The sequence below is a fragment of the Typopeltis vanoorti genome, chromosome 17 (assembly GCF_054136105.1).
Source record: "Typopeltis vanoorti isolate ZY-2024b chromosome 17, IOZ_Tvanoo_1.0, whole genome shotgun sequence".
Classification (NCBI taxonomy): domain Eukaryota; kingdom Metazoa; phylum Arthropoda; class Arachnida; order Uropygi; family Thelyphonidae; genus Typopeltis; species Typopeltis vanoorti.
The window spans coordinates 26,872,512-26,890,822 of record NC_143565.1 but is presented as its reverse complement, the minus strand read 5'-3'; the positions used below and the strand labels follow the sequence as shown (position 1 = coordinate 26,890,822).

The 18,311-nt window shown below is 36.0% G+C and overlaps 1 protein-coding gene across 1 annotated transcript in view; it reads left to right on the top strand.

The window, feature by feature from the left end:
* LOC150097235 (sodium-independent sulfate anion transporter-like) overlaps positions 1-18,311 on the top strand; it is a 217,815-nt gene that overhangs the window by 164,673 nt on the left and 34,831 nt on the right. The window contains exon 13 of the mRNA XM_090407626.1: positions 4,870-5,010. Within this exon, the coding sequence (XP_090263752.1) occupies positions 4,870-5,010 (141 nt within the window). The remainder of the gene's footprint in view (positions 1-4,869; positions 5,011-18,311) is intronic.

Here is an 18,311-nt window from a genome sequence, read left to right as displayed (position 1 = left end):
TCGACATTTTCAACGATTCTGCCTATTTTTATTGTCTTTGTCTTTTTATTGCTAACCTTCATACCATATCTATTACAACAGTTATTCAATTTGGTCAGAAAATATTGCAGACTTGTATCAGATTTATTTAGAAGTATAACATCATCTGCATAAAGCAAAGAGCTGACATTAACATCTCCAATTTTGATATCATGTTTAATACCACTTTCCTTCATAATGTGATCCATATAGATAATTGAATAACAGAGGAGATAATGTACATCCTTGTCTCACACCAGATTTAACATTAAACCAGCTTCCTGTACTTCCTTCAATTCTAACTGCTGACTTACAACTCAAATAAAGACTAAGTATTGCTTGATATAATGCCCCATTGACACCATATAACTGTAGCATATTAAATAGCTTCTCTCTTGACACCTTGTCATGTGCCTTTTCCAAATTTACAAAACTTAAATACAGATCTTTGTTATATTCCCATGATTTCTCCACTATTTGTCATAAAGTGAAGATCTGATCCTGACAACCCCTATTTGACCTGAATCCAGCTTGTTCTTCTCCAAGCTTTTCTTTTACCATTCTTCTGAACCGCTTCTTAAGTATACTTGCATAAATCTTACCAGGAACACTCAATAGGAAAATACCTCTGTAATTCTCACATTCAGTTTTATTTCCCTTTTTATATATGGGTACTATGAGAGCTCTACTTCAATCATCTGGAATTCGTCCCTGTGTTCAGGCATTCTGAACTATACAGTGTAGCCACTGTAAGTCTCTTATACTGCCATACTTAAGCATTTCTGGTCGGATATCATCTACTCCTGTTGCCTTTCCACATTTCAAGCCTTTGATGGCCTTTTCTACTTTAAATATGGATATGTATTCCTGTCTGTATGCCTGTTGAATACTTTTTATCACTGTGCTATCATTGCTTGTTTCATTAGCAAGCTATTTTTAGAAGTAATTACTCCATACTTCAAGGATATCTTTTTCTCCTGTTTTCATGTCACCTTTATTATCTCTAACTCCTTTTACTGCACTCTTTCCTCCAATCCTAAGCTTCTTCAACAACCTCCAGAATGTTTTTGCCACCTTCTTGATATTTATTTTCTATGTTCTAGACAGTCTTCCTATGACTTTTGTTTAGCTAGTTTTATGCAGTGTTTAGCTTTTTTTGCATTTGTCTCTGTATTCTCTAAGGGCACAAGCTGACTTATTTGACAGGAACTTTTGATATGCTTTCTTCTCTTTTCCTCCACTGCTTTAACTTCTTGTGTCCACCATGGAGTTCTAATTTTTCTATCCTTGCTGACATGTTCACCACATGCCTCTTTAGCTGAATCAATGTTTTTTCAAGGCTTGCCACTGAATCTCCAAGGTTTGATTCCTGTTCTCAAACTCTTTCATTTTTTCTTCAATAATCTTTGTGCATTTTAGTCTACAGTTTACATGAGAGCTGCTAAACTTTTATTCGCTTTAAAACTTTCTTACATGTTATTCTTTTCAATATGAAATTCAATTTTATCCTGCTCAAAACTAAATAGTGATCACTTCCAATTTCAAATCCTCTGTACACTCTGGTGTCCTGCACCAGGGAGAAAACATCACTATCAAAATAACATAGTGAGACTTTTCTCATTCCTCTTCTCTCCATGTGAATTTGTGCACATTTTTATGTTGGAACATGGTGTTAGTAATAACTAATCCATGTCCTGAGCAGAAATCCAGCAGATATTTGCCATTATTATTAGCTTTGCTCTTTTCTCCAAATTTTCCTAAAATATTTTTGTATGTCTCGCAATCATTTCCTACTCTGCTATTTAGATCCTTAACAAGGACCAACTTTTCCTTTTTCATAGTGTCAGTTGCTTTTTCTAAAGCCTCAAAAAAATTCCTCCACTTCTACCTTAGTAGAACCTTCAGTGGGACCATAGGCATAAATAAGTCTCATTTTCCAGTTCGCCATTCTCATTTTTGCCCACATCACTCTACTTGAGATTGCCTGCCATTCAAGAAGATTAGCCTTGTATTTTATGTTGAATATTATGGCTACCCCTTCTTTTCCTTGATTGTCATTGCCTGAAAATAACATTTTGCATTTATTGCTGAGAAAGATCTCGCCAGTTTGTCTTTTTTGTTGCAGTCACCCCTATTACTTGAGCTGGTACTTATCTAATTCCTCAGCTAGCTCCATTTCTTTGCCATTCAGGCTTATGTTGATAATACCAATCTTTAACTCTGATGTTGAGTTGGTGTGTTTTCAGATTTGTTCCAGTAGCTGACTTTTGACTGTTCGCCTTTGTTTCCTGGTGAAAACAACGGTGGCCTTGTTTAACCTGGCCACCGTTGTTTTCAACGCCTTAGCCGGCATGAAACTTTGTCATGTTGTACCATCAATTTGTATTTTGATAGAAACATTAAAACAATAATAGAAAAAAATTAAAAAATATAAACATAAATGAATGAAACACGCTGAAAGAATAAAAACAAAGATTACCGAAACAAGCCTTAAATTACAAACCATTAGAAAAAAAGAAAACCAGAATGTCCTTTTAAGAGATTCAATGATGACTTCTGAGGCCAGAACAGGCCACTCCTCTAGGCCTAAATCCTTGACAATCATGATGATGATAGAAACATTTAAGTTGCTTAAAGGGTTTTACAGGATATATCCAGGGAAAATGTTTTAGCACTTGGCTAGAGGAATCAAAACAAGGTGTCATCTCTTGAAATTGAATAAAGGTGTGATTAGTAGGGCGGTGTGAGGACTAGATTTTTTGCTTAGAGAGTTGTGAATGAATGGAATGGGTTGTCAGAATCAGTTGTGTGTACTTTGTCTGTTAATGGGTTCAAGGAGAAGTGTGGTAGATTGCGTCTCCCACAATGAGTCTATGGACTCGATGGAAGTGCCCGTATAATAATATATGGGCCTCGTAACTTTAATTGCTTCGGCTGCAGTTCCAACCAACTGAATTCTTCAAAATCTTTTGATTGCAAATAGAAATCGGGCATTACTTTTTTAAATATAGATAGGGTGTTCGTAAAGAAGACTCGTAACGCAGTGCTGGTGAGGTGGGAAACTGCAACAAAAGTGGTAAGGTGGGTTCCACAGACACCTAAATAATGTAGTATATTATAGAAATCCATATCTTTTTAATCAATATTAGATTATGTATTGTTTAAGTGTCTCTTGTAATTTTACAGAATAAAAATGCAGATCCACAAAATTAAATATTTATTACCCCAAAATACTTAACTAATTAAACATCTCTATTTTTACTTTTAGCATCATCTATAAGTTGACATAACCTTTGTTCTTCCTGCTCATAACTCCTCTGGTTAAAAAAAAAAAAAAAAAAAAAAATATTCTCAAAATACCCTCTAAATATTTCAAAAACAAATACGAAAACGTATTTACTTATATTTTCTATCTAAAAATATAGAAGAGAAAGCAGTAACGATAATATTTTAGTAGAATATACATGAAAACAACTTATGTTTCAGAAGTAAATATAGTCACTTTTGGTAAAGTGGAGGTCTGGACCCCAGCACATTTTACACCTCTGTACACTAAACTTGCTTGTGCCCAACAGCCTGTCTATGGCATCGAATAGCTGGTTACAGAAGGGGAATCTATACTGAGGCATGACTCACTGCCACGCATTGTTAAAAAATTATAGTCAATTTAAAATCTTTGGGGTCTGTGACACCCCCCCCCCCCCACCTACTAATGCTGGGTTAGTAAGGTGGAGTGCCCTTTTACATCAGCCAAATCTGAATTGGAATGATTGTCTCTCTCCCAGAAGTTTGGGAGATTCTTATTTTATGTAACCATCAAAAATAGTTTTTAATAATATTATTTATTAATATGATTTGCTTGTTTCTATGCACTGATGTACTGTTATTTTCAGTACGAAATATCTGTACTTTCACTTCATTAAAGTTAATTACTGTGGTTATGGTATAATTTATTGTTTAAATGATTCAGCTTCCCTTCCAGCTTGATCTGTGAGGTTGGAGTAGGGGATCCAATTTGTGTTATGGACATTAAAGTCCCCAAGGACATAGTTTGGATAATTAGTTTGAAAGAAATCAATTTTTAGTGATAGGTAGTCAAAACTAGCAGCAGGATTGTTATAATTAGGGTAGCAGTAAAGACAGCAAATGAAGGTTGAGGTAATAAAGTGAGGTAAGGAAAATCTTGAGCCAGTGCTGATCGAAAAATTTGTTTCCAAATTGGCAGGGTTTGTGAACTCTGATATCCCTTTGACAGGATATTAGATTTCACCAAAGCACATGTTCTCCCATTTTTGCAAAATGCTTCGTATAGGACATAATTGGGATGGTTAAGTGGACTATGGTCATAGAGGATGCGATGCCAACTGAGGTTCTGTTAAGGAAAAAGGAATCAGGTTTTGATCTCTTTAAGTGGTAATGTGTGTCGTTGTTTGTATTGATTACTCGAATGTTGGTGAAATGAATCTGATAGTATTTTTTTATTTGAAAAAGTTTTGGTATTATTTAGGGCAGATTGGGGCATATTTTTATTATTTGTTCCAGTTTTTTAATATATTTTTCATATAAGTGGTCAGTCATTTGAACCAAAGTCTTTCTGCTAGGTTAGAAATAGTTGGATTTAAATCACTGCAGTGAGCTGTGGAAGCTCCCAGGTTAAATCTTTCTATAAATAAATTTGTCCTGATAATATTAATGCCAAAAAAATTAATGTAAAAATTAAAATATTTTACTGAATTTAACAAATTGAACTCAATTTCCTTTTATAAAAACTCGTTAACTTTTATAATTTTATATATTATAGCAGAAAAACGTGCAATTATCTGTATAAACTTAAATTTTCATTCTCTTCAGGTTCTTTAGTTCTTTTGGCACTTGGCATCATTGCTCCTTACTTTCACTACATCCCTAAAGCAAGTTTATGTGCCATTGTGTTTTGTGCAGTTATATTCATGGTTCACTATAAAGATATACCTGCCATGTGGAAGTCAAATAGTAGGTATTGTTTTCTTATATAGTTAATTGTAAATTTATCCTTGTTTTTCAATTTATTGTATTCTATGAAGATAACCAATATATTGAAACTATTACATTATTATAAATAATGTAATAGTTTGAGTATATTGGATTATTTAATTGAAATTATTTATTTAAAACAATTAATTAATGAAAATCCTAATCATATTATGACTTTGGTTGTAGAGGTAACAAATTGAAAGATCTCTTAGCTTATCTACATGGCTTACAATGCATTCTTGTTATAGTATGTGGCCTCTTCAGTTAAAATCTTTATACTTGGTAAGCATTGATCTGACATCCTTATTCTGCCTACCATGCCTGTTTGCAGTAGTCTTTTTAAAGGAATTAATACACTCACTGTGAAAAAGAAAAAAAAAAAGTTTTGATTATTGTTCCATGACATTAGTCCTATGCTGAAGGCAATTTTCCATAGACTTCCTCTATAGTAAACTTTCCTTAGTTTCTCTGAACTTGCTATAGTGTTTCAAATCAAATTCATTTCTTATCACTCTTCCTAACTCTGCATCTTCAACAAACAATCAGATGTTCCCATTCAAGCTATTTTTTTTTAAATATATACATATTTATATCAATCCCCTCTTTTTATACACACACACATGAGGTTGCAAAACATACAGCACATTAGTGCCATGTACAGACAAGGAGAAATAAGGAATCAGTTTATGTTTTGAACAGCTGATGCTGTAGTCCTTGGTAAAATACCGTTTTCTTTAAAGACATGTCGATTGAATTACATGCAATATTTCATCCAGATTGCATAGATATTTTCTAATGCATGAAAGTGGCATTGTAGCTCTGTAATGTGGATCATAGTGTGGAATAAAGATAATGTCCCATAGTAGCTGCTGATCTTTTTACAAGTTTAAAAGATAGTAGTGGAATGATAGAACCAGTTTAACAGAACAATGTCCATGAAAAGATATGTAGGAACTCTTTTTTTTTGGGGGGGGGGGCACTGTTAGAGCCACATTTTCTAATGGATATGGACAGTTAAACAGTTTTATTTCCTTTGTGGGAGTTATGCACACAAGCCCTTAACTATCTGTAGCTTCTTATTTACAAAGTGAAATACAACAAAATAAATACTAGTATCAGTCTAGTGTTTGACTGGACTAGTAATCAATTAAAGATACCCAGAAATTATATTCTTGGTTTAATCCTTTATCTAAGTGTAAGCAAACAAAGTTTGAGAGTGAAGTAACTTCATGGCAGGGCAACTCATATATAGAGGCTAATGACTTCACATCACATGTCCTTTCTTTTAGTGTTACATGGTGATCAGCATTCATTTTCTGGATTCTTCAACCGTGTTAAAATAACTCTTTTTATTATCCCGACATTTCAATCTTCATATCAAGATCATCTTGTATACATAAATATACAAGACAAGCTGTGTTACATTTCAAACCGTAAGCTATAGAAACAATGATTTGATCGCATGCTACTCACTAACATGACCTCTATTGAAGAAAAAAAAAATTACATCAAGCTAGATTTAATTTATGATTATATGAATAAACATTCTTGCTTACAGATGGTTTTCCTTCCAGTAACAGTGATGTCCTATTTCTATTATTACAATTGTTATTTTTGATTTAAAAAAAAAAAAAAAAAAAAAAAATACAACATGAATAACCATTTTTTCTTTAACAGTGATGTTCTATTTTTTAGTATTAAAGTTATTTTATATTTAGGATCCTGGATTTTCTACAGTCCTGTTTATAGTTGTTCTTAGAGAGGAAGGATTTGTGGGACGAATCTGCTCTAGTGAACAGCCACTGAAAAACGAATTTAAAGTGATCAGCAGTTCTTTTCAAAAAAAATGGATACAGCCAAAACACTATTAACAAAATTCTCTACAAGACCTCAATAAGAAACAGACAAACCAGACTACAGTAAAACTATAACCATTCTCTACATTAAAGGGACATCAGACAAAATAAACAGTACTACAAAAAGACCCACTCCCTCTGCTGGCCCCACCCTGGAGTATACCGTATTTACTGCAACATACCACACATAAGAGAAACAGGACGCACAATTCCAATCAGACAAAGAACATAAATGATACATCAAATATAATAATTATGGTGAAGCTGGCCTTTCTGATCATGCCCTGAACACCTTACATAGAATTGACTGGAAAAGCACTAGTTGTCTACATCACACCAAAACATGGTATGAACGCAAATTTAAGGAAGCTTGTGAGATCTAAACAATAATGATGGTCTAAGAATCCCATACATATGGAAGGCATATATTCGTCCCACGAATCCTTCCTCTCTAAGAACAACTATAAACAGGACTATAGAAAATCCAGGATCCTAAATCTAAAATAACAATTTTAATACTAAAAAATAGGACATCACTGTTAAAGAAGAAATCTATAAGGAAGAATGTTTGTTCATACTGTAATTTATAAATAATTTTTTTTAATCAAAAATATCAATTCTAATAATAGAAATAGGACATCACTGTTACTGGAAGGAAAACCATCTGTTTATTCATTTAATCATAAATTAAATCTAGCGTGATGTAATTTTTTTTTTCCACTAGAGGTCACACCAGTGAGTGGCATGTGATCAAATCATCGTTTCTCTAGTTTACGGTTTGAAATGTAACGCAGCTTGTCTTGTATATTTATGTATCCTCCAGATGATGATCTTGATATAAAGAACATTGGGATAATAAAGAGTTATTTTAACACAGTTGTAGAATCCATAATTTCAAAAAAAAATCACATCACTTGTCTTAGTATTCCATAATGCAAAGCACATATCTTTATGGACATGTATAATTCTATCCATAAGGATATGTGCTTTGCATTATGAGATACTAAGGGAAGTGATGTGAAGCCTAATCCATGTCTATTAGTCTCAAATCCATTAGCCTCTATGTATGAGTTGCCCAGTTGTGAAGTTATCTCACATGCAAACTTTGTTTGCTTACACTTGGATAAAAGGATTAAACCAAGAATATAATTTCTTGGCATCTTTAATCTATAGTATAACCAAGTAGAAAAACTTTCAACATCTATCTCTAATCCAGAGTATTTTAGTAATAAGGTGACATCTTTTAGTTACTTGTATGTGGAAATATGAGAGACCTCTGACTATCAGTCATCTTTGCACTTTAATTTCAATTGGTTTTGGTTGTTTATCTGTATGAGATTGCTGAAAAAGGAAAACTAATAGCCTTTGTCAATATGATGATAGAGAAAATTGCTCAGCTTTTTTATATCTTTCATACTATGTATCTATCTTTTCTTTTTCCTAATATTATCAGGCTATCTTGCACCCCTATACTAACTACTCTATCATGAGTATCTCTTTACTTTTTTACCTCAAAGGTTCAAAACCGGTCTGGGTAGTGACCCTTCCCATAATGCATAGCATTTTACATGTACTTAAGGATATATATGCTTTGCATTATGGGATATTAAGGCAAGTGATTTGAAGTCATTAGCCTCTATATATGAGTTACCCAGTTGTGAAGTTACTTTATGTGCAAACTTTGTTTGCTTACACTTGGGTAAAAGGATTAAACCAAGAATATAATTTCTTGGCATCTTTAATCTATAGTATAACCAAGTGGAAAAACTTTCAACATGTTTACACAGTTCCACTCCTTATCATGTTAACTTCTCATCATCTTCCTTCATCCCAGTACCCCTGTTTTTTGGAACACCCTCAATCATGTCTTTCCAAGGAATGTAACCCCTCAACAAATAGTAGGAATTCTTTCTACTATGTATTTACCAGAGGTTTTTTCATGGGTATTTTTTGCTCTGTTTGCTTTGCCACATAATGAAAGAGCTTCTTTGTTATCTGTGTTGCAGTTTCTTTTTGATATCCAGATTTCTTTCCTTATTATCTACTCATTCCTCTTTGGTTCTGCATTTTATGCTATTTACTTATATATTCATTACTTTCTGTTTTTAATTAATTTTATTTATATATTTATTTATTTTTGCCTCAGCTACTTTTTATCTTAAAATGATTAAAAGCATTCCACAAAGGATCATTGCTATCATAGGAATGGGTCATTCATTATTTTCTCTGTTCAGAATTATTGGTATCTAAATACTTCGAAATTATGTTGTGTGTATACATTCATTGAGCTGGAGCAGATTTAAGAAATCTTTTATCATCACCAATAGACCTCCATGGAGTCAAGACTGGTTGCAGAAAGTCCTACTTTCACATGCATAGCTCATCATACCTTGACTTAAATGCATTCACTGTCTCTGCACTCACCTCATTCTCAAGCAATGCATTCCAATTCCCCACCACTCTCGATGTAAAAAAAAACTACTCCTCATTCCATTGTTCACACTTGCCTTATATGGCTTCCAGGGATGGCTTCCTCACTCTCCCCTGTCTCCAGATATTCTATGAAAAATCTTGCCCACGTTAATTTGGTAATTACTTCTTACCAGCTTATGCCTTGATCATGTCTCCCCTCTTCCTTCTATTCATAGGCTCTGCAATTTACATTCTCTCAATCTGTTCTCGCATTCCAGAGACCAGAAACTGACTTAGTTGATCATCTCTGAACCCCCTCCAACAACTCATCATATGCAGCCTGATAAAAGCCTTGTGCAGTGGAATCATAACATCCTTACTTCTGCATGTCAGTGTTCTGTGTCATTCCTATAATCCACTGTGTTGTCCTCACAATTTTTGCAAAATGTCCATGAAATTCAAGTTCCTATCCACCATCACCCCCAGATCTTTCATCTTCTCCACCTCCTCTAAAATATCCATGCCAATCCTCTACTCTGCATCGCATCTTTGCTTCTCACATTTTGAAACCTTACACTTTGCAACATTAAACTGACATCCTCACACACTTGCCCATTCAGACAGTCTATTTATTTCCTCTTGAAGCTGCATCTGCTCTACTTTTCATAACACTCCCAAACTTTGTATCATCTGCCATTTAAGTCCTTTCCAATGTCATTTACATACAGATTAAACAACAATGTCCCCAAAACAGACCCCTGGGGCATACCACTAGTGACTTTCCTCTTCTGGGATATCACTCCCCATACACAACCTGCTGATACTTATCTGATAGCCAATCTCTAATCTGGCACACAGATCTACTATCCTATCCCCATCTGTTCTAATTTAACTAGCAGTTTGTCATATGGCAATCTGTTGAAAGTTTTGCAAAATCTAAACATACTACTGTATATGCATTCCACTTGTCCAATGTATTCGTTGCCTTGTTATAATAAGTAATCAGATTGCTAACGCATGATCTTCCTTTAGCAAACCCATGCTGTCCATTAAAGAGAATTCTGCTGCTGTCAACCCAGTTCTGGATCCTTGTCCTCACTAGCTTCTCCAACACCTTGACTACAACTCCAGACAAGCTGGTTGACCTATAATTCGAAGCCTTAATCTTATCACCTCCTTTATGAAGTGGAACAATTTTGCCATCTTTCCACTCCTTTAAAAGGAGTGGAAAGATAGCAAAATTGGAACATTCCCTCAAAACATGTGGTGATATACCATCAAGTCCCAGTCTTGTGGATATTAAGTTTACTCAATTCATCATATACCTCCTGCTCACTTGCCATCATTGGTTTTCCCCCATTCCCACTGCTCTCGAGTCATTAAAGACCTCTACTATATCCTCCTCAGTGTTTATCATTCTCCCACTACCATTCGCCAACATCATCCTCCCATAATCATTCTTCCTTCTACTGGCCACATATCGAAAAAACTCCCTAGGACTTCTTTTAGCCTCATGCACTAACTGCTGCTCATACTGCACTTTTGCTGCCCTTACCAAGTGAGTCACCTTCCTTGCTTCCTCATTGTACTCTTCATGTAACTGATTGTTGCCACTCATCTTGTGCTGCCTCCACAATGCATTTCTCTTCCAGATTGCATGCTTTACCTCTTCAGTCATCCATTTTATACCTACCTTATTTAATCTCCTGACCTTTGAAATACACTCGGTCACTGCCTCTGCCAGATACTTTTTGAGTAGAGACCAAGCAGCATCAATTTCCTTCCCATTCAATTTCTCATTCTATGATATCACTGGAAGCTGCCTCCTCCTGAGTTTGTCATAATCACCTGCCTTATAGTTCCACATATAACCCTTTCTTACAAAAGTCCTGATATGGCTGGCCACCATCCAAGTGATCACTTCAGTCACTTTCACCGACTGGAGGAAGATGTGACACTTCATTTACAATATCTTCAGATAAGATAATCAACTCCAAGACCCTCAATCCATGTGTGGCCTCTGTTACATGCTGCTTAAGGTAGTTGCCCCTCAAACTCAAGAAATTCATTCTCTTTGGTTCCTAATGCTGTCTCTTCCTTTCAGTCTATATCACCACAATTGAAATTGCCCATAATGAATATCCTTTTCTTATTAGCCAGACCAGTTTACTTAAACATTTCCTTCTAATTGCCTTCCACATTACCAGGTCTATATCAACAGCCTGCTAAACATTTTATCCTGCTACCTCCACTTCACACCATATTACTTCAAAATCACTGTCAGTATTTGCTTCTTCCTCTCCACTTTTGCCTTGTCTATCTTAACTAAAGACTACATATCCGTCAGAGGTGTAGTGAGGCTATGGCCAATGTGGCCCTGGCCATAGGTGCAAAAATTGAGATTTTTAAAGTTTTTATTTTAGAACGGTGCAATTTTCTTTCCTGGCCATAGATGCCATAATTCCTCATGACGTCTGATATTCATCCATCTCTATCCCTCATTCAACCATGTCTCACTTATACCAACAGTTTTTTTAGGCAAATGAACTCTACCAATGCTAGTTTCATTCCCCTTGTTTCGAATACTTCTAGTATTTGTGAGCATATGCACTTGCTCATTTCTGTTTTTATAACCAGTTCCACTGATCCCACCTCTCAGATATGACTGCTTCCCCCCCTCACCGTCCATTCCTCTTTATCATCACTAATATGACACCCATCTGCAGATTTAAATGTCATCCCATATCCTTGACTATCTTAATCTTTTCTTGCACACTCACGCATCTACTCCTCAAACCATCATCCACACTTCTCAGTGTCTCCTTGACTTCCTCCAATACCCTGTCCACCTGTTTCCTCATTCTCTTCACTCATGCCACTTATCTCTCCATTTGTAAACTCGCCTATCTTATTCCTGCTCTTCCACAACACCTCTTGCATTTACTTCAGTCATTTTCTCTTGTAGCAATAATTTCTCCAACTGACTCAGACTAAATGTAGGCCATCTCTTTTATACAGCTCTGTCTGTCCCTCAAATTCATCTTACACATTCACAAAATGAACTTTCTCTGCATGCAACTCTGCTAGCATACCATTCACAATCTTTGCTCACCTTCTGAACTCATCATTATCATACCTGGGCAACACACTGAGTACCTTACCTACCACACTTATGTTTCACTCCCCTTAACAGCCTCATGACATCCCTTCTTTACGTTCTTCTTGTTAGTGATTTGACTTGTGCTAATTACCACTACCAACTCTTTTGCTCGTGTACTCCTCTTATCAGTTATGCTGCTCATTCTACCTCCTGGAAAACAGACTTGTGCAGATTTTCACTCACCACACCTGTTATCATTGTCACTCTAAAATCATTTGATATTTCTTTCATCTCATTCTTTGTTGTATTCCCATGCAAATCTATAATTCTTCTCATTTCATTCCTCATATGTTAATCTCTTGCCTCATCTTTACTAAATCTGCTTTCATCTCTTCAATTACTTTCTCACTGCTATTTACATAAATTGCATTTTCATTACCTTGCACATCTGCTGTCTCACTGCTATTAACTCACTGCTGGCTACAACTGCTCTCTTACCACTCACCGCCACTAACTTGCTGCCATCTATGCATGCTGTCTTACTAATCAACATCACTAACTCACTGCCACATTCGCCCATTGTCTTACTGTTACTGTTTAAGCATTAAGTCATACTCAACTTTGCTTACTTTCATAGCTACATCCATGATCTTTTGCCTACTACCACTCGCATTCATTGATATCTCATAATCTTTAAGTATACTACACTTCTTGCACATCCAAACTCATCTCTCCCCAAGCATACGTATTGCATTCATGACATCTCACCATTTTTGAAAAATTGTGCCACTTGCGTTTGTCTTTTGGGTTGATCTACGTTTCACCACCAGTTTACTCGCACTCAAAGAAATTTAATAAATACAGAGCTTCAACTACACTGAACACTCCTACCAATCATACCTATCATACAAAAATATTTTAAATAACTAATTATCACTATTGCCATACAGTTTTAACATTTAAACTTTTCACAGTGATCTTGATGAACACAGCTCTCTTGGCCACTTAGTTGCCAACTCACTAGGAGATGTCCATAGTCACTTGAGCTGTGGTAAATTTGCAATAACTGATGTTAGAATGTAAGGTAGAAAACTATGTAATAAGCTCACATAAGATTATTATAGAACTTGCCTTGCAGATTAAGGAAAGCACATAATAAAATGTAGCTATATATTTATAGATATTTAAGAGAAAAGCCAAAACAGTTTCAACTTTCCATTGAAAAGGAAAGGATAATAAACATGCATTATTTTATAGCTAAGTAAACAGTGTTTGTTTACCTTTTTGAAGTTATCTAGTCTGGGAATAAACATTTCAAAACAATTGTCAAAATCAGTAAAATCCTTAATCAAATGCACTAATATAAAATCTTCAAATATGAAATTTTGGACAGAATCTACATCTTTTAAGGCAGTAAGGTATCTCATGCTGAAGGTTGTATTGTTGTCTAAATGACATTTTGAAACTTAAAGTTTAAAAAGGAAAATATGGTTTTCCAGTATTGGCAATAAAATAACATTGGATGTTTATCATCTTTTCCTTTTAGTAATAGAAGTGTATTATATGCTTGCCTTAATCCAAAAAGGGTGGTTCTAATGTTCTGTTAAGCAAGACCCATTAAGCTATTGAGAATAGCTCTTGTGATCATTCTTACCATCTTAATAATGAAATTGAATGCTTAATAATTCAAATTGTTTGTCTACACAGTATGTTGGTTTTGAGTTAATTGAACTTCAGTTTAATTAAAATATATATTGATCTTTAATTGATCATGATTTATAAACATTTAATGCTAACAAGTTTTGCCAATGGGGCTGTCCGGCTTCTTCAGGGCTTATAACGGTAAGAGGAAAAAAACTCGGTGGCTAGTAGTACAGAGAAAATGGAGTAACACTATCGTATAAAATAAACATTAAAACAGAACGCATAACATTACATGCATGGAGCTTGTTCTTAGTCACTGTTATGAGAGCACGTTCTGTAGTTTTGAGCAAAATTGTATTTTTTGATGAAAAGAATTAATTTTGGTTAAAAAGTCCAAAAGAGGTGTTTTTGTGTCCCTCCAAATTATGAAGACATTGTCTACATACCTCCACCACACTAAAGGTTTTGGGTCTAATTTTGAGAAAATGTCTGTTTCTAGCTTTTCCATAAATAGATCTGCACAGGGCAGCAAAAGGGGAGACTGCCCATAGTTAATCCATTTAGTTGCTCATATATTCATAAAAAAATACAGTTCACTTTGGAACTGAGAAAAGATAATAAACTATCATTTGCGGATACCCTAATCAAGAAAAAACTAGCAGATGGAAATATCAAACTAACAGTCTACTGCAAACCAACACACATACACTGGATGCTACCTTCATTTCAAATCAACTCATATTTCCCACAAGCTCAGTATAATACATATGCTCAAAAAATAGAGCCACGAAACATCTCATTTTCATCTCAGAAGAAAAAGAACTCTTAAGATGAAATTACTCATATCAGAGACATTAATAAAAAAAAAAAAAAAAAAAAAAAAAAATGGCTATCCAAAGAATCTATTCAACAAGATTCTTCATACAGGGTGCCCCAAAATTCATGCAAGAAGTAATTTTGATAGATAACACAGGTTTTTAATTAAAAATTGTAATTTCTTATTGATTCATAAAGTATACAGTATAGGGTTATGCATGGAATAGCATATCGGGTAAATTGCCTCCACAGCTTTGCTGGCACATATGCACTCTTTTGTTGAAATTTTCTATGACCGTTTTGCATAAATGTGGCTGAATTTCATTGATACAGCGCTCAATTTCCTCCTTCAAGGCGTAGGTGGTCGTGGGCTTGTTGGCATAAACCTTTAGACTTCAAAAAACCCCAAAGGAAAAAAATCCAACGGCATTAAGTCACATGATCTGGGCAGCAAATTCTGATCACCAAAACGGGAAATTACACGACCAGGAAATGACTTGTGCAGTAATTGAATTGTTTCTCGGGCTGTATGGCATGTGGCACCGTCTTGTCAAAACCACAAGTCGTCTACATCCATATCTTGCAATTTAGGCACAAAAAACTGAATTATCATGTCGCGATAGCGAGCACCATTAACTGTTATTGCCTTACCAGCCGCATTTTTGAAGAAGAATGGACCAACGATGGCTCCAGCCTAAAATCTGCATCAAACAGTGACACGTTGTGGATGCATTGATTTTTCAACAATCACTCGTGGATTTTCTGAACCCCAAATGCGACAATTTTGTCGATTAACGAAGCCATCAAGATGAAAATGAGCCTCATCGCTGAAGATGATTTTGTTCAAAAAATAAGCATCCACTTGTTGTTGGATGCTTATTTTATTTCCATAATCCATTCAACGAACTCTTCGTTGTGTGTGGTCAGTAGGCTTCAGTTCTTGAGTCAATTGAACTTTGTAAGCATAAAGATGCAAATCTTTCGTGAGAATATTATTATTGTAGGGAGGCCCTAACATCATGTCAAGAACAACTATTCGACATTGACACGGTATCTATCATACCTTGCCTTGAATTCATTCACGGTCGTAGCACCCACAACAGACTCTGGAAGCTTATTTCACTCATTCACCACTCTCCAAGTAAAAAACCTAGCTCTAACTCCCTTGTCAACCACGCTCTTGCCCAGCTTTCATGCATGGCCCCTAGTCCTCCCACCACCAGTCATGTTTTCAAAAATATCTTCTGGATCAATCTTATAGAATCCCTTCAGTAATTTGAATGTCTCAATCATATCACCCCTCCTTTGCCTGTCGCCCAATCTCTGCAACCCACAAATCTTCAACTTATTCTCATAAGGTTCATTCCACAGACCTTCTATCATCTTGGTCACTCGTCTCTGGATCCTCTCCACTTCCTACCCATTACGAAGAAACCCTGGTGCCCATAACTGGGCACAGTAGTCCAGATGGGGTCTTATCAAGGCTCGATACAGAGGAACAACTTGTTTATCTCTGCATGTTAAAGTATTTTTCAGAAGCCAAGTGATTTGATGAGCTGATTTAGTCACTTTTGCAATGTGCCCCCTAAACTTCAATTCCCTATCCACCAACACTCCCAAATCCCTGGCCTCATCAATCTCCTGGAGTACAGTTCCACCAATGCAATATACTGCTGCTATTCTTTTCACCCCAAAGTGCATAACCTTACACTTTGCCACATTAAATTGACATCCATTTTTCCTAGCCCAGTCCTCCAAACTATCCAAATCATCCTGTAAAATTTTGACATCCTGTGCACTCACAATTGCTCTACCCAACTTTGCATCATCAAAAAAAGTGAACACTTCCTCTCAGATCCTTTCCCATATCGTTAATGAACAAATTGAACAGTAGTGGTCCAAGAACAGAGCCCTGCGGCACACCACTAGTCACAAGCCGTCTTTTAGACTCCACTCCTGAATAAACCACTCTCTGGTATCTCCTTCAACCACCCTCCTATCATCTCAAAACCCTATATCCATCCCCATCTGCTCCAGTTTACTGATTAGGGTTCCATGTGGTATCCTGTCAAAGGCCTTGGCAAGGTCCAGTAGTATCACTGTAAACCCATTACCCCTATCCAGTTCAGCCGTCACTGTGTTATAAAACGTGAGCAAGTTACTGAGGCATGATCTACCCTTCACAAAAACCATATTGTCCCCCATATAATATCCCATTTTCATCTATCCAATCCTGTATTCTTTTCTCGACTAATTTCTCTAAGACCTTGACAATGATTCCCAATATGCTAATCAGTCGGTAATTTACAACAGCAGTCTTGGAACCACCTTTATGCAGTGGAACTATTTTCCCCTCTTTCCACCCCCTCTGGACTGACCCAGAGACTCAAATTAAATAAAATGGTCAAGGGTACTGACAATTCTTTAGCTGCTTCTCGTACGACATAAGCTGGTATACCATCCATTCCCACGGATGTATTGACATTGAGGTTATGCAATAGACTACTCACCTCCACTTCATTCACCACAATTTCCGTATAATCTACTGGTTTATTAATTTCTGCAATGTCACCACCTGGATGATATATTCTTGCAAAGTGCTCACTCAGTAACTCAACTATATCAACTGATTCAGTTACCTCCCTACCATCGTCATTCTTTAAAATCATTCTGCCATGTACATGTTTCCTTTTACTTGCTACATATCTAAAAAACTGTTTAGGATTCTCTTTAGCCTGCATGGCCAATGTTCTTTCGTAATCCTTTTTTGCTTTTCTTACCACACTCGTTACCCTTCTGGCCTGCACTTTATACCGTTCATGTGCCTGCCGGTCACCTTTCTCCTTAAATTCCCTCCATAGTTTCTTTTTTTGCAGCTCAAGCTTAATGGTGTTGTTCATCCATTTAACTCCTACTTGATTTATTATTCGGACTCTAGGTATACAGTCAGCCATTGCTTCATGCAAACACTTAACTTCTTCCCATGCACTATCGACTTCTAGTCCTTGCAGTTGTATATGCCATGGCACTGAATCAATCAAACTCCTAAGCTTGTCATACTTTCCAGCCCGATAATTCCACATGTACCCTGTTTTAATTAAAAATTCCACACCTTTAGCCACCTCCCAAGTCAAGACCCTATGATCACTCTCACCAATTGGTGGCAATGTGGTCATATTTGTTACAATCCTCAGATGTAATTACTAGGTCAAGCACTCTCTGACCCCTAGTATTTTCCATTACGTGCTGTCGCAGATAGTAATCCCTTAATAACCGCATAAAATCCAATTCTTTCCTCCCGTGTGTCCTCTCCTTACTCCAATCAATGCGACCATAGTTGAAATCTCCCATAATAATTACCCTCCTTCCACTCATTTCTTCTATTTGCTTGTGCATACTGTCACCACCATCTTTTCCATCACCTGGTCTATAGCAGCACCCAATTGTATATT